Source organism: Pongo abelii, chromosome 17, assembly GCF_028885655.2.
Source record: "Pongo abelii isolate AG06213 chromosome 17, NHGRI_mPonAbe1-v2.0_pri, whole genome shotgun sequence".
Lineage (NCBI taxonomy): Eukaryota > Metazoa > Chordata > Mammalia > Primates > Hominidae > Pongo > Pongo abelii.
Genome location: NC_072002.2, coordinates 73167321 through 73191517, shown reverse-complemented (window position 1 = coordinate 73191517; position 24197 = coordinate 73167321). Strand labels below are relative to the sequence as shown.

Below are 24197 nucleotides of genomic sequence, written 5' to 3'. Positions count from 1 at the left end.
GAATCACATGTAGGCTACTGTGAAAGACAATCAGCCCTATTGGTAAAAGCCTGGTGATTTAAAGGTGGGGAGGAGGGGGGGTGGGGGTGGGCAAAAAGAAGCTGAAATTAGAGAAAAGTGTCAGGGGGGCAGTGAGGGGAAGAGCATGAAGTATAAAGTCAACCGAATTTCAAAGGTCTGCTAAAGTGGCCTTGCATGGAAACCTAGACTTCATAGACTGTGAGGGCCAGAGGCCTTGAGGCTTATAATATTATTTTATCAAAAATAATAAAAATAATGGCAGCAGCTTCCATGAATCAGCTCTGAGGGCTAAGGCTAGTGGTCACCCCCGAACCCTGACTCCCACCAAGCCACTCAAGGAGGCAGGCATCTCTCCTTAGTTGCCAGGGCACGTGAAGTGGCGGTCAAGGCTCTCTATTAGCTATGGACAACTTCAGAACTGATGACAAAGTGGAATACTAATGAGGTCTCTGATGCGATGAAAATAAATGATCCAATGCATAAAGTGTGCTTGGCTGTTTCTTCCTTTCTTCAGTTTCATACGGGAACTCTTTCATGTGTAATATAAAATTGCTTCCCTCCATCAAGTTCAAAGTGTTTTTAAACAGGATGCAAAGAGCAGTACCTTTTTAAAAAGGGCTTTCCTAATTCAAAATACATAAAACACAGGGATTTTAAAAAATGTGCCTTTTTTTCTTTATCTTTTCCATCCTGGAAGAGACCAGCAACCACGCCTAGAGTAATAAGTTTCATTAGTTTGAACTTGGATGGAAAACAAACCTGCAACTTAACTAGGGTGTAATCTTCCTTGCTACAAAAATAAGCCCATGCTTCATCCTGTGAAAGGCACAAATACACTAATATGCGTTGAGCATCCCTCACCCATAATGCTTGGGACAGAAGAGCTTTGAATTTCAAAATATTTGCAGTTATACTTACTGGTTCAGCATCCCTAATCTGAGAATCTGAAATGCTCCAATAAGCATTTATTGCTTGAGTGTCATGTCAGTGCTCACAAGGTTTCAGACTTTGGATCATTTTGGATTTTGAATCTTTAAACTAGGGATACTCAACCCGTATACATGTGTTCTGAGCTGCTGAGGATGGAACATCCCTCCTTGGTACATCCCTCCCAAGCCCCTGGTCTCCGGCATGCATTCCCTGAAAGGCCTGACCCAGGTAGGGAACAAAGCCAATCTTTGTTTGTTTGTTTGAATGAGGCTAAACTTGGCCCGGCAGGGTGTCTCATGCCCATAATCCCAGCACTTTGGGAGGCCGAGGCGGCAGGATCACTTGAGGTCAGGAGTTCGAGACCAGCCTGGCCAACATGGTGAAACCCCGTCTGTACTAAAAAAAAAAAAAAAAAAAAACAAAAATTAGCTGGTGTGGTGGCGTGTACCTGTAATCCCAGCTACTCAGGAGGCTGAGGCAAGAGAATCGCTTGAACCCAGGAGACAGAGGTTGCAGTGAGCTGAGATTGCGCTGTTACACTCCAGCCTGGGCAAGAGTGAGACTCCGTCTCAAAAATAAAAAAAAATAATAAAAAAAAGAGAATGAGGCCAAACTTTATCCAAATACTGATGGCATACTGCCTTCAATATCTGTGTGTGTGTAAAAGGTCATGTTTCATGATATATTTCAATAAATTTTTAAATTTCTCAATGTATAGAGGGGAAATGTCCCGATACTTTTCAGGCTTCTGGTTGGTGTAAGAATCAACAGTGCCCAGGCTGATGGGGGAAGGAGTGTTATTTTCATCACTTTCAACCTGTCCTACCAGTTTCTTTTTCCTTTTTCTATTCTAATGCTCAAATCTAAGAATAGCTATGCTGTTCTCTCATTTGTTCTCTTCCTCTTTCAAAAATAAAAAACAAAGCAAACCCTAAAACCAACTCAAAACAGATTTTTAAGCTGCAAATTATTTTCACGCTTCCCTCCGGCTCTTCATCTTTTGTCAAAATGAACAGGCAATTTAGAGTGTGTCTTCCGCAGGGAGAATCCTGCCTAGGCCTTTGTTTAGAAGCCATAACGCAGCTGTGTCAGCACATCTGAATTTGCCTAAGAAGGGGAGTAACTTGTGGAATTTCCAGTTGTTACCTTGAGGATTTCCCACACTAGCAGCAGCAACAAAATGTTGTTCTAACAGATTATAATTTTAAATCAGGAAATTAGTCAATAACAAGTATCTGGGTAAAAAGGGACAACTGGAAATTAAAAATGGGTTTCATTCAGCAATGTTGCAAGCAATAAATAAAGCCAGTGCTGTTTAATTTAAAATACAATCTGCCCAGCTGCAATTACACTGCTGTTGTGGCTTGAAAGGCTGTGAAAAGGTTAGGAGATTTGATTACCAAGCTAGTTGAAATTACTAAAATCATAGCTTATGTTGGCAAGCCACAGTGGCTCCTTATGCTAATCCATCTACTTTTATATTCGTTAGCCCTTATTTCTAGAGCCTGTTTCTGGCTAAGGACTTGAAATTACAGCAGTGCTATAGTAAATGAGAACACTGGCAGGACAGCCAGGGGTTCCATGGTAATAAGGAAAAAGACATTAAAAAAAGAACTCCATTACTATATTTTCCAACGAGCTGCCTGTCTCTTACTCTTGGCTTGCCTGCAAATCTGTAACATTATCTTCAGACTAGTAGGGGAGTCAAACCTACATGGTATTATATGCCTTAGAAGCAGTTATCAGTTTACCAAATGAATGTTACCAGATCTAAATGAGAAATTCTCTTGGCAGGCCATTCCCTTACTTCAAAATAGAAAGAGCTCTTAGAGTGTTTCTCACTTAGGGCTGTTTTGAAATCTGTAGGGCATTTCTGGTCGTCACTACGTTGGGGTGGGGGTAATGGTGACCATTAGCACCTGGTGGCAGGAGCCAAGTTTGTTAAATGGTCTGCAACTGAAGGGACAAATGTCCCTGACCCAAATGCCAAGAATGCCCTTGAAGACACAATGTCCCACGGTTCAAAGGATTCTAGGAGCACACCCTCTAGACCTGCTGGACTGAACTGATACCACACAATGGGCAAGGCATAAAATGACAGCCCAAATCCCCTTGAGCAGGGCTTGTTCTTGAATATAAGGCTGCTGGTCTATCAAATGGACACACTTAATGTCCACCACTAGAATCAGAATTAATGGTATATGTTTATTGTTGGTCCAAGACCAAACAGCTAGGGCCAATGACAAAACTCAACCAGCAGTCCCATAACATCAGTTTTGAGCAAGTAGCACAGATCATAGTAGGACCAAGTTAAACTCTGAGTTAACTCTAGCTAGACAATTCGATGGGGACATAACAGGAAGAAAAACCATCTGCAGCATCAAAAATAGCCAGAAATAAGGGAACCAATTTCAGTTTAATTACAGGTATAGAGATTATACAGCAGAAAAATACCAGCTGACTTTTAAAAGAACCATATACTACACTGAAAAAACCACCGATTCAGCTAAAGAAATAAAGAACTGACAGAGAAATACAAAGATATGCATATTCGCCTTTGATTAATCTCATTTTGCTCAAGATAATACAATGTACAGATTCTTTCTTGGGTACAATTCAGGAGTACATGAAAGAGTTGCATGGTAAGAAAAATCAATTTGACAAAATGATCACAAAAAGGAGCTATCAGATTTACAACCAAAGTCACTCAGTACATCCCCTACCCCATGATCAAGGGCATGAAAATGTACCTCAGACGTGTGAATACTGATCTGATGTGAACAGTAAAAACTAAAGTGACAAATCAAAAGAAGGTGGGTAATGCCAATGAAAGTGCTAAAAGAAACTGACAAAAGAAAAAATTATTTGAAAATGATTATAACTCCTAGTGAGATTACTTTGTGAGACGGGATCAATTAACAAAATCTTAACAGCACAGAGCAGTAGCTTTCCATCCAGCATGGTGAACTGTCTAAACTAGAGCTTCCCAGGAGAAAAGGCAGTCCCAGCACCAATACCAAAGACAGCTACCAGCCTGCGCCCACCCACTCCCACCCGCCCATTTGTGCAGGGGCCAGATGCAGACTGAAGAGACCCTCTGGAGACACCCTTTACAGTCAATCCAATTCCTCTGCAAGAACTACAAACACTGAGTAAGGAAATCAAGGAATTAATGCCAGACTTCATGATGAAAACGGAGCCAAATAAAAGCAGCAGCCTTACCCAGGTTGTAGTCTTTGTGTTATGATCAATGAAGAAGGGCCGGCCGTTTGGCGCTATCCTCATTTCCCAGCCGGGTGGCAAGAAGCTCTGTGTGACTTTGTGTTGTGGTTTGGGGGAGTTGTAAGGTGATGGCTGTGGGGACTGTGGGTTGGAAAGGGTGTCTTTCACAGCCCGACGTACGGGTGAGTCCTTGGCACCCTAAGGAATAACAATGAGGATTAGAACTCTTTAGCATGTGCGATTCCAATGTGCCAAAATGTACCTGGGTACTGTAGAAGGCTTCTCTTTGGAGATGGACAAGAGGGGAGATCCCCAAAACCTGTTTTCTGTCATTCATTTACTTTTAAATCAATCTAACTTTACATTTTCTCTGTTGGATAAACACACAACAATATGAAGTATTTATAACCACCATCCTTTGGTAGCTACTCAGTATGTACCAAAAATACTGTTCTGTACTAAGCGTTATGGATGGAGATTTTACAGAGTGGAAAAAAACGTGCCCTTGCTCTTAATGAGCTCACAGTCTAATGAAGAACAGATCGGCAAGTTTTAGAGCACAAAAAAGAAAAAAGCTACATCAATAAAGACAACGATCTGGAATCTCACAGTTGTTACCCATGACATTCATATCAGAGTGTGGAAGAGACAGCATCCATTCCCACTTATCAGCATCTGGACCCAGGGCGTGGAGAAGCCCACAGCTGTCTCTAAGACACAGTCAAGCTTAGGACCTCAAACATTTGCTCTTTGGCTTCTCTAACTCTGACATTTGTGATGTTAAAGGATGGCACCAAAACAATACAAACATGACAGAGAGCACAAGCAGATGCCCAGCCATGATGCAGAGATGCAAATATGCATCAGAAACATGTATGCCCATAGAATGAAAGACCCTACAGTCGAAAGAAAAACAAATGATCAAAGCAATAGCTATGTTTAAAAACTCAATATCAGCACTTGGTATTTGAAAGAGGGATTATGCAATTCTAATGAGGTAACAGGCAAAAAGAAGCGAAACACAACAAGAATGGTGGAAGTCCTGAAAAGAGAGTGCCCACGTCCAGCACAAGTCACCACGGCCTTAGCCAAATGAGAATGAGAATCAGGTGAGAGTCCAGGAATGTTAACTGGGCAAGACAGAGAAGCAGGTAGAAAGGCTGCACAAGAACACCCTTCACCACCAACACAATGACTGATCAGAGAGAGGAGGTGGCTGCGAAACTGAAGGCAGAGTTAAGAGAGAAGAAAGAATGGGAGTCACAGGACAGAGTGAGTCCAGTTAGATGAGGTAGCCATCTCACCTCCAGCGGGGCAGATAAAGTTACTGTTGGCGAGCTGAGGCTACGAGGCCGGCGGATCTGAGGCTCGATTAGATGGTTGTTACTGTTTGTGGCTGATCCGGATGCACCATCTTCTGCAAGCTATTTTGGAGGCAAAAACAAGTTAGCTTCATAGGAGGATCTCCCTGTGTGTGTGATTAGGAGCGCGAACCCAAACAACAACGCAAACAGCAATAATAAGAGGTCTGGCCTATTTAAAGCATGGAGGAAATAATTAAACATAATGATGGGGGAAAGGATGAGGAAACACATTCAAGGGAAATAAAAATGAATCACTAGCCCAGCATAAAAACTAGCCTCGGATTAGAGTGGGGGCCAGGCAGGGAAGAAGCTACACACTGCAATAGGCTCTTACTTTGAAAATATCTTTCACGTCACATTTTAAAAATATATTCAGTGATAAACTGATTTGAAAAGCAAATTCTTCCTTAGGCTATTATTGTATTTAAAGTAATGCATTTTCTTTGTGAGAAAGCTTTTACAAATATGGGTCTTTCAGAACAATACATAAACACCAGGAAAGGAGGTCGGTCATGTACATTTCGGCTTCTATGGCTTGCGGTTTTAAGTTGGATGGTGATCTTCGTACCTGCATGATAGGTCGAGTCCAAGTTGTGGTTCGATTGTTATGATTGACATAGTATGTGCGCCCCTTAGCATCTTTTCTTTCTTCCCAGCCTGAAGGCAGACCCGGCGTGGTATGTACATAGGCCACTGATGGCTGTTTGTGCAAGAAATCATTATTATTTAATACCTTGCATTTGTTTTCTGATCAGTTTAATAAAGTAAGGTACACCCAGATAATTATTTTCTCTAGACAAAGTTAATTAGTTCTATTTATACAAAAAACACAAGTGTCTGGAAAATAGCAATAGATTTCCAATAGCTTCAAATCTACTGTGAAATGAACCCCATACAGTTGCAGAGTCCAAATTCTTACAGAACTTTGTTCTAAGACCCCGTAGTCTTAAACGTAAAGAGTTGCTGCTAAGGTGATCATAGGTAAAGGGAAAAACATTATCATCTATTCCAGCTACTAAATTCCACTGCCAAACCAGGTAGAGCTTAAAGGTATCTCAAACTGTCCAGTGTCACTGTGTTTGAGAGGGATGCTCTGAGTTTCTCCTCGATGTAGCTCCCATGGGGTGCTCTTCTAGCTTAGTCCTAAATTCCTCCATCAGCTTAGGACCCTTACACTGTAGCTTTTGGGGCAAAATATTAAAATCCCAACACAGCCCCTTCTCTAGGATACTGACGGTCACGCAGTAGCATATAATCTGGAGGACCACCCAGGACATCTGTGTGCCTCAGCTCAGGAAGTCTCCCAGCACCCAGCCTCACACCCGAGGCTGTGTGCACCCAAGTCCGCTGATAGGAGTGTGTTTCTTTGAAGGCGAACACAGCTCAGCAGTTTTTGGGTTTAGAGACCTGTCCAGCGTAGAGTGACTGTATTTAGACAGTCCACATTTGATCACAAGAAGATCTCTGAGAAGCAGTCTAAGAAATGCAATGTGGATGGAGAAACACTGAAAAACAAGGATGTGTTGATGATGTACGGAGGCACTGGGACAGATGCTGGAGATCAGGGCTGTCCCAGGAGGGCTTGAATGCATAGGCGATGCATGTAGTATCTGTGCCTGTGAAAGAGCTCTAAGTGGGGTAAAGCTCAGAAACCAGAAGCCGACCACAGCTATACCACGGCTCCTAGGAGAATCTAACAGTATAGGAGCCCATGCCTTAGGAATAACCTCTCATGTGTTACAAAAGGAAGCTGCTTCTTTTAGAGTACTCCCTTCTCTAGCCAGGATCTGCTCCTGTCCCTCCAGATATTTTAGCAGGTGTCGTTTTCTTGCTATTAGGCTGAGGATACAAATTTCCTCTGAACCCAACTTCTTCCTGTGCTTATGCCACCTTTTCCCTGCACTACCAACAATGTGTCTTGGTGAAGATGGTCACTTGGAGTTCCTTGGTGGACTCCAGGATCTTAAATTAGAGAAAGCACCAATAAGGATGCTGCCGGGTAATTTGGAAACCCCATCCACAGAGAAGCAATATGTTAACCTCACAAGCTTAAAAGCACAATTCAGAGAAAGATCACCTGGGTAAGATCATGAAGCAGCTGATTTTAGATTATGTGTAAGAAAACTTTCTGCTAAAAATGCAGCAACCATTTCCTTAATATTTCCCGAGATAAAGTCCTAAAGCTCCCTAAAGATAGTTTATAAAGACACAAAGACTCAGATCATAGAGCATTCTGGATCCAGGTGTGGAAACTCAGCAGGAGCAGAAGAAACATCAACACTGACTTAATCCTTTCATGAATATTAAACATCGATGAATCAGCACGCAGCCTGAGTGAAGCTCCTTCCTCCCCTCCTCCTCTAGCAGTGATGCCAACACAAAGAGCTACGTGGATCCGGGCACTTCAGTGGACTCCCCTGCTGAGCTAAGTTGGAACCTAAGTTCCTGGTCAATTAGTATCTCTGGCAAAGTATGTGCTTTCAAGTTTTGACCTACTATTGTTTATACAATCAATGAAACACTAAATGGAATGTGTTACATTCTCAGGTCCCTCTGCCCAGAGCCCTCCCCTTCAGCCGTTCTGGTGATCCACTTCCCCCTCTCCCAGGCCCCTTCCTTCCCATAACTCCCCCCTCCCCCCGGCCCCGCCCCTGGAATACTCAGCTCTGGAAACCTTAAGGATATTTTTGCAGTTACTGAATCTCTGGAAAGGACATTTAGGAGGCAACTGATAAACTGAAAGCACATGGATGTGTCATAGATCATTTCAGAACTGAATCCTAAAGCTGTATGAATTCTAGCAACCAGGTTACTTTGTTTTTTCCTTTTCGCCCAGGCTGGAGCACAGTGGCGCAATCTTGGCTCACACCAACCTCCGCCTCCCATGTTCAAGCGATTCTCCTGCCTCAGCCTCCTGAGTAGCTGGGATTATAGGCATGCGCCACTATGCCCAGCTAATTTTTGTATTTTTAGTAGAGGCAGGGTTTCACCATGTTGGTCAGGCTGGTCTTGAACTGCTGACTTCAGTTGATCCACCCGCTTCAGCCTCCCAAAGTGCTGGGATTACCGGTGTGAGCCACTGCACCCGGCCATACAGGTTACTTTCATACAGCCACAGTGAACAGCACTAATCAGTTTGGGGAAAATTAGGAGTGTAGTACAGAACACTGAATTTGATTAAAATGCTCATTCTCTCTTCTATTGAGAACTGAACTGGCAACCTGTAATTTAGTTACATTTATGTGAGAGGGCAATTTGGAAATGTTTCTTTACAGTGTTCTCTCCAAATGACCACATAGAACAACCTGTGCTGATGATTCCATTTGTAACTCACACTGCCTCCCACCCTGCATGGCTAGTTGAGGGGGCAGGACTCAGCTTCTACAGACAGGCCATGGAAGGGCCCACCATGAAGCCAAAACCAGCCTTCTGCTGTTCTATGCTTGTGAGCATGTTCCACGCTAGCTTAACAAAAAAGTAATCAAAACAGTCAGAAACTGCGACTTAGTTTAATATTTCACAGCTTTTCTTCGTAGACTGAATACACTACTGCTTTGTGATGCCCAAAAGCCATTAGCTAGAACTTCCTAGTGGCTCTGTTTCTTTCATTAAAATAAAGAACACAATTGTAAACTGCAGAAGTTTCAATATGCTTTTAAAAATAACCACTTCGACGCTGACCATCACAGATTTGCCAAGACTTGCACCAACCCAGTACTGGTGGCCTCGTGTATTTTTAGAATATATACAACAAAGACCGAAAGGACTGTGTTATCCTTCTCCTTGTTTCTCATGGGGAGGGCCCTGGCTTAGTCTGCCAGAAAGTGACACCACTGTGTGTTTATTTGCCATAAATCAAAGGGCTGTGGTTTCTTGGCTGAGAATCAGGGCCTGTTTATTAGACTACAGGAATGAAAGCACTATCATAGAAAGAAAGCTATACCAGGACGGTTACTTCAGCACAGCGTATGGAGTTGAAAGGGCGGGGTAGGGGGAGCAGAGTCCTTGAATGTTGGGAAATTAACATTGTAGTGCCTTCACATCACTGAATATTATGTAATTATTAACATGTCCCAGAAGAATGACCATAAGTTAAAAAAAAAATCAAGTTGCTGAGTAATGTATATATGACATCCCATTTTAAAAAAATAAAATAAAGTGGCACAATGTGTACCTATGTGTACACAGCCGTATGTCTGTGAGAGCACAGGGGCAGTGAGATGATATAATCCCACGATGGCTCCAGCCCAGGACAATATACTTCAGTGTGAGTGACGTGCAGAGGAACAGAGGGGATGCCAAAGAGGGAAACATGGGGTGGGGAGACAGAATTGCAAGACAGGAAGTCAAGGGCATTCATGACAAACGATGTGGAAGAGAAACATGCAGGATACAGTAGAAGAGAAACAGATGTGATCCTTTCAAACCTAACTAGGTAGGGAGATCTATCTACTCTACCAGAGTAGATGAAACACTTAGGAATGAATATTGCCAAGCCTGTGGAAAGCAAAAACCCAACCCGTGCTGAAACTCCGTGACAGGGAAGGGAGAGTGCAGGCAAGAAGGCAAGAAAAGGGCAGTCTAACATGCCACCCGGGATCTCATTCTGAGGGGTCACCTTGTCCTGCCAGGTGACCCTTGCCATGGAGCCTGGTACTGCAATGATTCCATTCCTACTTCATTTACTACATCAGTTATCACAACACTCCAAAGCTACATGCAGGTTGCAAGGCCAACAAAACACAAAAATAGGTGATATACAGATGATGTTCATCAGCACTGAATTCTACTAAAATAAAATGATCTTGTCCCCCTCGAAGCTCCACTACTCCCACAGAAATTACAAGTGCACAGTGGGAAATAGTTCATGTAGAATTTCTGGAATCCTACTGGAGGCTGCCTCACTCAACACATGACTCATGTAAACCACTGTAGCTCAATACCTTAACCTGAGCTGAGTGTTCTGGGGCTGATTGTTGCCAGTTTGATTTTCCTCTGTACAATGCTGAGCATTAAATTGAAGTCACCAACATCTTTTAGAAAATCAGCAACTGTATACGTAAAGTTATCCACAAGTAATGAGCAGTTACAGCAAAATACAACACAGGTGAAACAGTAAGGAAATTTTTTTTTTTTGAGACAGAGTCTTGCTCTGTCGCCCAGGCTGGAGTGCAGTGGCAAGATCTCGGCTCACCACAAGCTCTGCCTCCCGGGTTCACGCCATTCTCCTGCCTCAGCCTCCCGAGTAGCTGGGACTACAGGCGCTCACCACCACGCCCAGCTAATTTTTTGTATTTTTAGTAGAGATGGAGTTTCACTGTGTTAGCCAGGATGGTCTCGATCTCCTGACCTCGTGATCCACCTGCCTCAGCCTCCCAAAGTGCTGGGATTACAGGCGTGAGCCACCGTGCCCGGCCAGGAAATTCTTTAAACAGCTATTGTAGTGCGAAGTATAAACTATAAGCTAGCCTAATTTTAGGGATCAAGTAGAAAACAGGCAATTAAAATACAAATCAAAGTCACCCACAAACAGGAATACCATAAATTATTTAAAATAATTTTAAATTATTTTAATAATTTAAATTTTTAAATTATTTAAATTAAATAATTTAATTATTTAATTAAATTATTAGAATTTAATAATGGTTAATTTAAATAAGAATGGTTGGCTTAGAGAAACATCAATTTTTCTAGATCACTTATATATCCTAATTATGCTCCCTTGGAATGATGGAAACTTGTTCATTGTGTGAGGAGAGCCCCTGGTGGCAGAGAAAGGGTCACTGGTGCATTCTGGGGACAAGAGAAGTCTAACCTCCTGTTAAAAATGTGGTAGGGGAGATACAGAAAAGAGAACAGCCCTGGGCACACCCAGGAATCACACACACAGTCTCATGCAATTCCTATGGCTTCTCTGATGATCTTCCAACCAAATTATTTTAACAAGCATTCTAATGAAACGGAAAAACTTATCAGGAGTACAAACACTAAAAGTCAAAAATATCTTCTAAATGGTCAATGGTCAAGTTAAATGCACTTAACCGAAGCCTGATAGTATTCCTATTAAAATTATGTGGGACTAAAAAAATCATTCTATTTTACCCAGTACCTTTAAACAATCCCCAAATGAGAAGCTCAAAATAAGAAACGTGTGCAGCTCTGTAGCACAAAGGAGCTAATCTTATTTTTAAAAAGAGCGTATATTCACCACTACACGAAATATTAAAACTGCCCCACAGCCTCTTGCCATTGATGTCTGATAAAGTGGATCATTACCGTTGGTTCCTCACCACCCGTGACAGTTGATGAACGCGCTCTCCCAGCTGGGGCACTGGGCTGTGAATGATAATTTACATCAGTGAAATGCACTTAGGGGATGACCCACTGCTGTCTGAATCAGGGACCACTGCTGTGGCAGCACTGTAAGGCAGGTGACATGAGATCAGAATCCCTGAAACCCACCCTGTCCAGACAAAGCCAGCAGTCGCTGATGACCAGTAGCACAAAGGAAGCGTGACCCCTATGCCACCCGAAGTGGCTTATCCTTGACCTGGGTAAACAATGACAACCTCAAAAGAGTGAGCTGCCTTAGAGAAAAATGGAAAGCTGGTCGGGTTTTGCCTGTCATTGTCAAATAATTAGCAGATTCTGAAATCTGCAAACACTCAAAACTCAAGAGGCCACTGGTGATCAGTGAGTTTACAGCATCAGAAAGTACAAAGAAAGAGGGAGGAATCACCAGTTTCCAGGAGAGTGAGTTCTTTGGGAAATAAAATTACATTGATTTTGAAAAGGAGAGAAAGTGCCATTCGTTCAAGGAAAATCACAGATCATGAGGTTGAGAAGGATCCTACCAGTCCATCTCAGTTGATTGTTTTGTTTTTGGGGGCCCTGTACTGAAACCATCCCAGAAAAGACGCTCTTATCAAGCTTATTATTAAGTCTCTCCAGTAAGTCACAAATGACTCTATTATTTTGACTGCTTCCTTGACTAGTATACTCATTAATTTTTTCTCAAACATAAAAAATTAAAACCTAGGCCAAAATATCCTTTGAAGTCAAGAAAAAACATACATGAGAGGGAAGACACTGTGATTTCAAAAACCTTAAATGTACTTTTCCCCCCTTCAAATTCATACATAATACATTATTAGTCTTAAAAATGATCAAGGTTTTGTAGCAACAGACAAAAACTGTCAAGGTAAAATATCAAATTGAACACATTAAAACCACATATTTTCACCTCCAAAAGAAGAAACAAATGTATGTAAAATTTCTTATTTTTAATGTGTACATCAAACATCTCTCAAGGCAGTTCTAGTCTGCCTTCCAACTTGAATATTTCTTTTTACATACATCAGATGTTACAAAATCCCCTACACTTCTACATTTGCTGATAGCTATTAAAATGATGAGAGAGTTGGAAAGAATTATAGCCAATTCCTGGTGAGCAGAGCTGCCTTTAAAGAGAAGGCACAGAGGCTCTGTGGGTCATTAGGAAGGGAAAGGAACATGTGGATGGTCGCCCAGAAGAGTTCTTCCTGGTTAAAGGGACTCGATGTGTTTTCAAAGTACAGATCACTGGAGCAAATCTATAGTAACTCAATAAAGTAAAAGGAATTACTAACTAATGTACCAAGAAGTTTAAGTGAGCAAATCAAAATTGGTATAAATTTGGGTGAAAAACTAAAGCAATGAAGGTTCCAGCATTTTAGAGACGGGTGGCAGTAACAAGTCTCTGTATTGGAAATCCACTTTCCTAGGGCAATTTGCCAGGAAATTTAAAAACATCTCATTTATATGGTAAATAAATTTACACAGGAAAAACTCTTTTTGCAGCAGCCCAGATGATTGTAAATGAAAGCCCAAAAAGTCAACTGATGACTGGAAATTAGCATGGGTTACCGGTGGTAGATGGCCCTGTTCTGCAACTGCGTCGGTGACACTGCATGACCTCAACCTTGAGGAGGGTTCTCTTTGCTGGAAGGAGAGGAAAAGACAGGAAGCATCAAGAAATATATTCTTAAAAGCAACTTTCATTGGTTTAACAAATATATCACTCAACCATATTCACCGCTCTTCGATATTAGAAGGTAATTAAATGAAACATCTTTTCAGAGCAAGGACAGTCATCCTTGAAAAAGTCATCTTCCACTTTAATTCTCAGTTAAGCAGACTGGAATTTTGATTGGTACTTAGAATTAGTGCCAAAAATAAGAGGAGACCAAAACTTTCAGAAAGGAGACTCAACAGGACTCTGCAACACTCTAATGCTGCTTTACAAACAGAAAGAAGCTAGCAGTCTTGTAGTTTGCTTTAAGATGCACCCTCAGGGTAAATTTTAATGTGATGTGAATAGAGGAAAAAAGAGGAAGAAACAGTGATATGTGGCTACCCAATATTTATTATTACAATTGAAAAAGAGTCAGTTGCATCCTATATTCAGAGGAGGTCAGACATCATCCTGGCCTACTTCTGAAAGATCTGGTATTTATAATTTTAGCTGCTGCTGCTGCTGCTTTTTTTTTTTTTTGAGATGGAGTTTTGTTCTATTGCCCAGGCTGGAGTGCAGTGGTGTGATCTCAGCTCACTGCAACCTCTGCCTCCCAGGTTCCAGCGATTCTGTCTCAGCCTCCCGAGTAGCTGGGACTACAAGCCCCACCACCACACCTGGCTATTTTTTTGTATTTTTAGTAGAGATGGGGTTTCACCATATTGGTCAGGCTGGTCTCGACCTCCTGACCTCAGGTTATTCACCCACCTCAGCCTCCCAAAGTACTGGGATTACAGGTGTGAGCCTCCGTGCTCAGCCAATTTTAGCTTCTAAGTGGACTTCAAGTAGTAAAGACAGGAATGATTAAAAATAGTGAGATCAAGCTCAAAAAAAAAAAAAAAAAAAGATGTAGTGTGTAGTGTCTAATATTCCTCTCACTTGTTTGTATTAGTCTATGTGGCTAAATGGAGCCTAACTGACATGAATGAAGATTAGCAGCAGGTCACACACAGAAGCCAGAGTCTCCTTATCCGCAAGTTTATCCATGGTATCAGTTTCTAGTATTTACTCATTTTTAATATTTTGTGATAAGTAAATGGTAAAAGAAGACTCTGTGGTAGGGATGGGGGACAATTCACATCTTCCCACATTGGTTACTGTGAAAGAATCAGTCTTTAATAAAAGTGTCACTCTGTTGCTCAGGCTGGAGTGCAGTGGCGTGATCTCGGCTCACAGCAACCTCCGCCTCCTGGGTTCAAGAAATTTTTGCGCCTCGGCCTCCTAAGTAGCTGGAACTACAAGTGCACCCCACCACACCCGGCTAAATTTTGCAGTTTTAGTAGAGATGGGGTTTCACCATGCTGGTCAGGCTGGTCTTGAACTCCTGACCTCAGGTGATCCACCTGCTTCAGCCTCTCAAAGTGCTGGGATTACAAGCATGAGCCACCGCGCCCAGCCAAAGCTCATGTTCTTGTCCTTGAATACAGGGTAATCCTGATAAGCAAATATCCTATTTGACTCTCATTTAACAGTGAACACGATGTGAAAATAATACAATATTGTATTTGGGTCTTAAGGATATTTCACACATCTAGAATAATTAAATGCAGGAGCTCCCCATTCAAAGAACTAGAATTGCTAACTTATGATTAATGCTGAAGAAAATTACGATGTTTATTTGGTTTACTAAAGGTGTGTTACTGCCGTGGATTCTGTGGTACCTCCTTGGTTTTATAGGTTTTAAATTCAAGGCTTCATTGTTTATGTTGTTTCTATAACAACAGTTTTATCAGTTCAAATATCCCATATATATGCAATTTCTTTTATCCTGTCCATTTAGTACTACATTTTCATCTTGGCAACACATCTCTTTTTGAAAAAGTCACAGAATTTCAATGTGAAATCACATTAACTAATTATAAATGCAACTCATGTAATAGAGGCCTATAGTGTCTTTTAAAATTAAAACACCATAACCAAAAAGTAACAATTTTGTGAGTACTTACTTGCTTTTACATTGTATGCGGTGCTATCATTTATGTTTGTTATGCTCATAGTAATGACTATTTTTTTTAGGATGCCATTTTCAGTGGAGTGACTACCATCATTTACTATTGTACATTTTTAAGTTCAGTTTCTTGAGAAACACTGAGACTTCATTTGCTCTTAATTCTATGCACAAGCAGGGATTTTCTATAAGTTATTTCTGCACAGTTTTGTATTGTCAAACATGGAAGTCTTTGTGACTGATTCCATTGGGCTCAGCCATTGGGCCCATCTGAAGCTTCTAGAAAGTATGTTTCTGATGGTTGAGAGCCGAAGTTAAAATGCTACCTTGATGACAGTGTCACAATTTCACAACATTTCTCAAGGGTTCATACTCTGGGACTTAGGAGACGTCGTCTATCTCCCATTCAAACCTTGTCTTCGATGAGCCACTTAAGCATTGTGCCCTTATCAGTGAAATGAGAATGATAAATCCTGCAGAATATGACTTAAGAGGACTGATCAGGCCTGATGGCTTTTAATTGTTGCTGTGAAATACTACCTTTGTGATAAAGGTACTATTTTCATGAGCCTTTTGGCTGGGAATGGAATTCTACAAGGTTAAAGCTAATAATTACAGACATCATGGAGTTTTACTTCTTTGAGTTCTTTATAAACCAAGGAAGTGTGAGTGGTATAGGGGTGAGCAAAGCTGCCTTCCAAATCAAGAAAGATTCTCACCTGCTTGGGCTAATTTTAGTATAGTCCTGCTTCTCCTAGGGAAGGAGGAACTTTGGAAAATGTCAGAGTTAGCTGGGAGCTGGAAGACCATTGGTCACTATTTACATAAGAGATTCTCCTAAAGCAACAAAAAACAATGAAACATTGCTCAGCTTTTCTTTCAAACAAGGCCACTACTTACAATCAAAGAGCTGAACTGCTCCCCATTGGAGTCTGGAGTGATCTGAAGCCTTCTGCTCAGTTCCTCTGACAGCTCCTGAGGGCTGGTCCGAGATCCTGGGGAGGCTGGTGGTGGGGGCAGAGCCAGACCCAGAGAGTCTCCAGCGATATTCACTTCCTCTGAAATGGTCTCCCAAGGCTTTCAGAGAAGGAGACACTGGGGTAAACACTAGGAAGTAGGGATCCACCCAGCTCCCCAACGAAACCATGTAACGACAATAGCACAGTGATAACTATAATTAACACCTACTAAGCGCTTCTCATGAGGCACACAACCTTCACAATAATCACGAGGAAGATAACTCCCCCAATTAACAGATGAGGAAACTGAGGCACAGAGAATAACTTGCCCAAGGTAACATCTAGCAAGTGGTAGGGCCATGATGTGAATCAAAGAGGCCTGGTTCCAGACAGAGGCTGTGCTCTTAACCACTTTATAACACTGCCTCTCTGAACAGTGACTGATTTCCAGCACTTGTTACTGTATGTGTGGGCAAAAAAACAAACACATACACACACTTCTCTGGAGTTTATAAACAATTGTCATGGATTTTCTTTTACTTTTAACCACTGAGGATTCACCGTGAGAGCAGCATAGGAGCTATACGCTGTAATTAAACAATGGTATAAAATAACTTAGAGTGAATGTGTTACGGAATCATTACTTTTGCTTTTCCAAGTCGAATCACTGCATTCTGAATGATCTTCCTAACACAATGTCTAAGAAGAATGGATTTTTAGTACGTAAACAGAGCTGGTAAGATAGCATGGAAGATTATGGCTAATTTGTTGTTTAATTCATAACGTTTTAAGTAACATACCATAACTATTTAAAGGGAAAATTACACATTTCTATTCACCTAAATTTATATTTTCATGGTAATAAATCTCTTCCAAGTGTCAAAGTGACTCAATAAAAATATGCATATGATACCCAAACAAGTTACAGGGCTCATTCAATAGCTCAATTATGATAAAAACAAGTTGTCATTTAATGAGACATTGTTAGACCCCAGTGAAAAATAAATTACAAAGTAAAAATATCTTAAGATTTTCATACTGAAAAATAATGTGGGCTGGACACAGTGGCTCACGCCTGTAATCTAAGCACATTGGGAGGCCAAGGCAGGTGGATCATGAGGTCAGGAGTTCAAGACCAGCCTGGCCAACATGGTGAAACCCGTCTCTACTAAAAATACAAAAAAAAAAAAAAAAAAAATTAGCCGTTGTGATGGCGTGCACCTATAATCCCAGCACTTTAGGAGGCTGAGGCAGCAGGCGGATCATGAGGTCAGGAGATTGAGACCATCCTAGCCAACATGGTGAAATTCCATTTCTACTAAAAATACAAAAATTAGCCGGGTGTGGTGATGCGTGCCTGTAATCCCAGCTACTCAGGAGGCTGAGACAGAAGAATTGCTTGAACCCAGGAGGCGGAGGTTGCAGTGAGCCGAGATTGCACCACTGCACTCTAGCCTGGGTGACAGAGCAAGACACTGTCTTCAAAAAAATAAAAATAAAAATAAAAATAATGTTATTCCCATTTCTATAATATAGAGCCACATATACTTGTCAAATACGGCTTTTATAGGCACTTTCAAATTAATATTCAGATGGTAATTAATTCCCTGCGTCACTGTAATCTTTACATTCTCAACAACGTTTACTGAGAGAAGAAATTATGATATAAAATCAAGCTGGAGAACATAGGAAGAAGGAGCTGCCAGGCTTTGCAGCATTCTGGGGACCTCGTACCTCGGGGACATCCCCACCCTCCGAGGGCTCGGGCTCCAAGTCTTCGCTGATGTGCCTGCGGGAGCGGAAGCGCCGGTGCGCTGCCTCCTGGTTGATCTGTCTGATGTTATTGTCCGACTCCGAGGACACGTCCCTAAGCATGCAGGAAAGGGGGAAAGAGAAGAAGGGAAGCGGTTGAGATCGGGCCCTTCATGACAGTCCAATGCTCACGGAGGGCCAGATGCCCACTAAAGTGTCAGCGTCAAACACTGACAACTAGCTGGTCATCCAATGTGAGAATTCTCTCACCATATTATGGCTAAAGTATAGGTTATGGTTCATTTCAATCAAATAAATGCGTTTTAAAATGCATTAGTCACACCATTTTGAGCATCTTTCAGGCATATATTTCAAAATATACCTTAGTGTTTAATAAAAAACAGAAATCAAAGTCCTCTGCCCATTTGCCACAGTGACAAGTCAGGCCTCTGGAAGCAGAGGTGACAGGCGAGTTCACAAAGCAGCTGGGCAGTCCCAATCCTTCTAGAAGTCCAGCAATGACAAGGCAGCTACTTTTGGTCACCAGCAATTTGACCAAAGACTACAAAAGGGACAAATTCAAAGCTGTCATCTGGAGGAAAGTACACCTGATCCAACATGAATTTTTTTCAGCTGCTTTCTAGCTCATTTTGACAGAATCTCAAAATCGTGACACTGCATTTACCTCCTTTACCCTACTTTAAAAATCCTAATAACATCAGGAGATAACCTCTCAAGTCAGCCGGGGTCTCAAGAACACCGAAACATCATACCCTATTTTTTATCATGTGATGCTCTCAATTCAGGATCTAAAAGTTTTGATTCAATTTGGAAAACTTTTTTGGGCTGGGCATGGTGGCCCATGCCTGTAATCCCAGCACTTTGGGAGGCCAAGGCGGGTGGATCACTTGAGGTCAGGAGCTCAAGACGCACCTGGCCAACACGGTGAAACCCCGCCTCTACTAAAAATACAAAAATTAGCCGAGTGTGGTGACGCGTGCCTGTAGTCCCAGCTACTCAGGAGGCTGAGGCAGGAGAATCACTTGAGCCCGGGAGGCGGAGGTTGCGGTGAGCTGAGAGATCGTGCCACTGTACTACTCCAGCCAGGGCAGCAGAGTGAGATTCCATCTCAAAACAAAAAAAAAAAAAAAAAAGGAAAAAGAAAAAAGAAAACTTTTTTTTTTTTTTTTTTTTTTTTTTTTTGTGCAGTAAATTACAGGCAATCATACTTTGGGGGAAATACTAGACAGAGGCTTTTAGTGTACAAGTTTAAATGCCAAAAAGTTTTTCAGGGAAAATTCTCACAGATACTTTCAATAAGACAGCATATCCCATTAACAAAAATTATGTCACAAATCAGTATCTCAAAAGTTGAAATCTTTATTTCAGACTAATTGAAATACAGTACTTATCAAGAACACTCATTATAGACTCTTTCTAAAACACAAATTTTAAAGTTTTCTCACACATTCTGAAATGAACTTATACTGTACCCCAATAAAGGGCCTGCCAGTAGAGGTTGTGGTGGAAACTTTTTCCTTAACTAACTTTCTTCTTGCCTTCTAGAAGTTATGCCTATTGGAAGGAGGCGCTCCTCAGGTTCCGCCAAGTTCTGCTGTGTCCTTCCTGGCTCAGCCTCTCCCTTTGGCATTGCTGCCTCCCTGATGGGGCAGTTGCGCCTCTGCCTTCTCCCAAAACTACATGTGAACCCGAACTTGGATTAAGAACTGCATTTTTCGGCCGGGCGTGGTGGGTCATACCTGTAATCCTAGCACTTTGGGAGGCTGAGGTGGGCGGATCACCTGAGGTCAGGAGTTTGAAACCAGCTTGACCAACCCGGTGAAACCCCATCTTCACAAAAATACAAACATCAGCTGGGCATGGTGGCGGGCGCCTGTAATCCCAGCTACTCAGGAGGCCGAGGCAGGAGAATCGCTTGAACCTGGGAGGCGGAGGTTGCAGCGAGCCGAGATGGTGCCACTGTGGGCAATAGAGTGACTCTGTCTCAAACAACAACAGAAAAAGAACTGCATTTTCCCCTTGTTGCTCTAGACTAGTGAAGAGCCAGCAAATTATACCTTTTGTTTTGGTTTCTGGGACACTGCCACCAAAGATGGTTTCTCTTTTAAATCACTTTATTGAGGTCTAATCAACACATTAAAAAGCTGTTCATGTTTAACGTACACCTCTTGATGAGTGTGGGGACACGTCTACACCTGCGGAGCCATCAAAAAAATAGTATATATTTAAAAATGTATGAAGTGTTTTCTCAAGAATTCCCTCGTTAGTTTCACAACTCTGTGAGGTAGAGAAAGTAGCAATTATCCCTATTTGTCCCCAAAATACAAACTCCAATCTGCATGATCCTTATTTAAGAAGTTGAATATTTTTCCATGTACATATTAGCTATCAGGATTTTTTCCTTTGTGAGTTGCTCCTGGCCACTTTTCTGCAGAGGTCGCATGAGGGTCTACGTTTTCAGGGACTCCTTTCTCATGCTGTTGAGCAAAGGTAGATAATGGTGCTTTGCTTAGGATATTGCTACCAAGATTCTTCTGGTCACTACATGTAACCAAGCCCAAGGTGGGTCCAAATTCATTTTTACTACAAATAGCTACAATGGATTACAATAATTCTAATAGCTATGGGCATTAATCAAAAGGAAACAGTAAGCAATAATATAAACAACAAAAAGAATCAACCAAGCTATTTCCATGAGAAAACATTTTAACAAAAGATAGTTCAGCATTACCCAGCTGCTCTGATATTTTTGCTGTCCCGAGACCATTTTGCTGTCCTGAGCTAATGCCCATGCTGGGTAGTCTAAAGCTGATCACCAACAGCTGACATTCACAAGAACCCACCTGGGGGTTCAGGGAAGACAGGCTATTCGTTGCTCCAGATTCTGCAAGCTTTATCTCTAAATTAAACAAAACCTAGACCAGAAAACTTGGCCACCCTCCCCACCCACAGTCATATGTAGAGTATCTTTGCAATTTCTAAAGATAAAAGGTTTTTAAGAACATGATACCTCATACTGCTTGTTGTCTAAAATGTATCATTAGACAATTTCTTTCATAGTTCAAGTAGATAAGAAAATTATACTACTCAGTAGACTTGCTTTTATTACATGCTGAAAGTTGTATAGTTCATTGATAATTTCCTCCTTGTCTTGGCTGCTAGGCAGCTCATAATTTCTAGGATAAAATTCCTTTTCCTTAAGACTTTCTTTTTGCCCTTCGATGTATTATCAATAGACTTAGATCTTGCTGTACAGAATGATTTAAAAACAAGCTGCTACAAAACCATTTTTAAAGTCCATGAGTTTTAACCAGTGTTTATCTGCTATCAATCAAACCACAAATTGCTGAGGGAACAAAACAGGAATTGGTTTACTGCATCCCTGAGGCTGGTGAGGGATTAAAATACACAGTAATTACTCATTCTGATTTTGCAACTCTCCCATGTGTTTCTGATTATATTAAGGGGCTAAAATATCCTTAAAGAAAAAAAAAATTTGAGGTTTCCAAATCAATGCATTGAAGAGAGTAAAAATCCAAAAACTTAGAGAAAACAGAAAATTGCAAAGCCAATTTGCTTGCTGGTTCTGTTCTGGGTCAGTTGGGAGAGAAAGGTGAAGAAGAAAACAATATAATCAACAAACGTAAGATAAGCCTAAGAAAAGCAACCTCTGCTTTGTATTTCAGGAATCAACATAAAAGAAGACATAGAAAATAAATCAGCTCATATTGAAAACAGCAGCATGTGACTCAAGGCATTCGCTTACAATATACAAGTTCTGACTGCTCTTGCGTGCTTTACGTAAATGGAGAGGAATCTGGTACCACACCACCATCTGCTCTTATTGACGTATGATTTATTTCCCAGCCTTGTCCCAGAGGGCTGCCATATTTGTCCCTAGCTGTGCAGTGCACGTGTTCCTGACCATCACACGGTACTCACATCAGGCTTGGTCGGTGCCACTGAGTGGTCCGGTTGTTGTGGTTGACATAGTAAGTTCGGCCTAAATTGTCCACTTTTTCTTCCCACCCGGGAGGCAGAGGAGGAGGAGGAAGTTCCTCTTGGTGCTGAGAAGCCGAGTCATTTGAGTCAACAACTTCCCATCCATGCTGCGGAATAAAGTTAAAGGGACGATTATGAGGTTGGTTCTTCGGCTGTGAGGAAGAGGTCATCACAGCGTGCCCTGCATGCCCTTCTTCTTGCTCTGGGGCTCTCTGGCTCTAGCCATGGCTTCGGGGCCACATTGGAGTAAATTCCCAATTGAAGGCCAAAAATATGTATATATATCAATTTTAGAAAGGCCTCAAAAATCTTCTGAGTAATGGCCAATTAATTGTGCTGCCCTCTAAGATGACTACATTGCAGGACAACACAATTTGGATCTGCACAGTCAGTGACACTACTTAAGTCACACCATACTCTTTCCATACGTCATGTTTGTTATTTTGACTTGAGGGCCTCCAAGGCTGTACAAAGCCTTGCCAATGATGCGGGTCACATTACAGCTGCCATCTTTTCAACACCTCTATGAGGTAAAGGGAGCAGGGAAGATGAGCTGCGCTGCACCTGTGTTCTAACAGAACTCATGGCACAGGGGACCAGAGGCCCGGAGCCCTGTTGCTCCCCAGGGAGGCGGGCTTTGAGAGAGAAGCCTCCTCTTTGCATCCCGAACAACCGCAGGAGCCAGGAGTCTGGAAGCTGATGCTTTCTACTCAGTCCCTCTACACTGGCTGTGTCCACACCAACAGGTTTCATGGTACCAAAATTCGAGTTCCATTTTTACAGCACATATTTTAGGCATTACGTATTCCCTTCCTAACATCCTCTGCTAAAATCACTGGAAAATTAAGTAATTCACTGGTTACTGCAGTTGGAAGGCAAGAAGAGTGTAAAAAATTCCTTGGATTTGAGATGAAAATCTGTTGATGTGCTTATGAAATGTTAACATTCATAAATTTCTACCACCCACATTATTCCTCTTCATGTATATAGAGAGATGAAGGCTCGTAAATGAAATAATGCCTGGAAATATGATCTCTCAGGTGGAGGAGTGTTCGGGTAACTTCTCCACAACACGTTATTCACATATCACATATATGCAACAGCTGCAAACAGATGTGAGAATAAGCCCTAGAGAGGTCTCGTTTAATGGACACTTTGAGAATACGAGAATTTGTCTAACAAAACAGCACTGGCCGAGGTGTGTGCTGAAAAGGTACGATAGGACCCACAGCATCAGTCTTTGACAAGGTAAATATGGGTGGCTCTGTCAGGAAGGAAAAAAGGGACATTCCTCTGGTCAGCTCATTGCAGAATGGTATTTCTACTGCAGGCTGTCACCTGTGGCCAAATGAGTAAGAAACTTGAAAAAAAGTGATTTTCTGAATTCCTTCACCCACTTTGAAGCGACTTCAATGGCTAAAAAGAATTTACAAAGAGGTGCAAGTCCATAGCAATAATAGAATTCTATGTGTGAGGAGACTTTCACAGAGCTGTGCGGCTAACACTGGGGAATAAGCATGGCATTGTCTAAAGAGAAATCTCTCCGAGGATTGGTGTTGTAACATAAAAAGTTCATCTTTAACCGAAACAAATAACTGCACTGGTAGACTATCAATGACCAATTTGTGGACATATGTACTTTTTTTATATTTAAGCTTTCTAAACTTTTATTTCCTTCAATTATAACGTTTGAAAGCAAAACATGAATCTGATCTCAAGGCAAGGAGAGAGGCCTAACGCCCTCTACGTACCTCCATGTCATCCCTCTGCTCACTGTTTTCTTCCTCTTGGCCTCCATTTTTCGGCATATAGGCCATTTTCAATCGCAAAAATCCCTTAACTCGAGACTTATGACTGCACGCATAAGGGAAGAAAATTGGTTAGAAGGGGTGTGACTTCAAAGGACACTTAAAATCATCTTTAGC

General features: G+C 41.7%; 1 protein-coding gene across 9 annotated transcripts in view; it reads right to left on the bottom strand.

Annotated features, from left to right (window-relative positions):
- NEDD4L (NEDD4 like E3 ubiquitin protein ligase) overlaps positions 1-24197 on the bottom strand; it is a 363402-nt gene that overhangs the window by 54091 nt on the left and 285114 nt on the right. For all 9 annotated transcript variants that reach the window (XM_054537491.2, XM_024235708.3, XM_054537492.2 and 6 more), the window contains 8 exon segments: positions 24024-24126; positions 22213-22379; positions 18232-18364; positions 16439-16615; positions 13443-13517; positions 6106-6237; positions 5478-5597; positions 4174-4371 (listed from right to left, as the gene is read on the bottom strand). In XM_054537491.2, the coding sequence (XP_054393466.1) occupies positions 4174-4371; positions 5478-5597; positions 6106-6237; positions 13443-13517; positions 16439-16615; positions 18232-18364; positions 22213-22379; positions 24024-24126 (1105 nt within the window).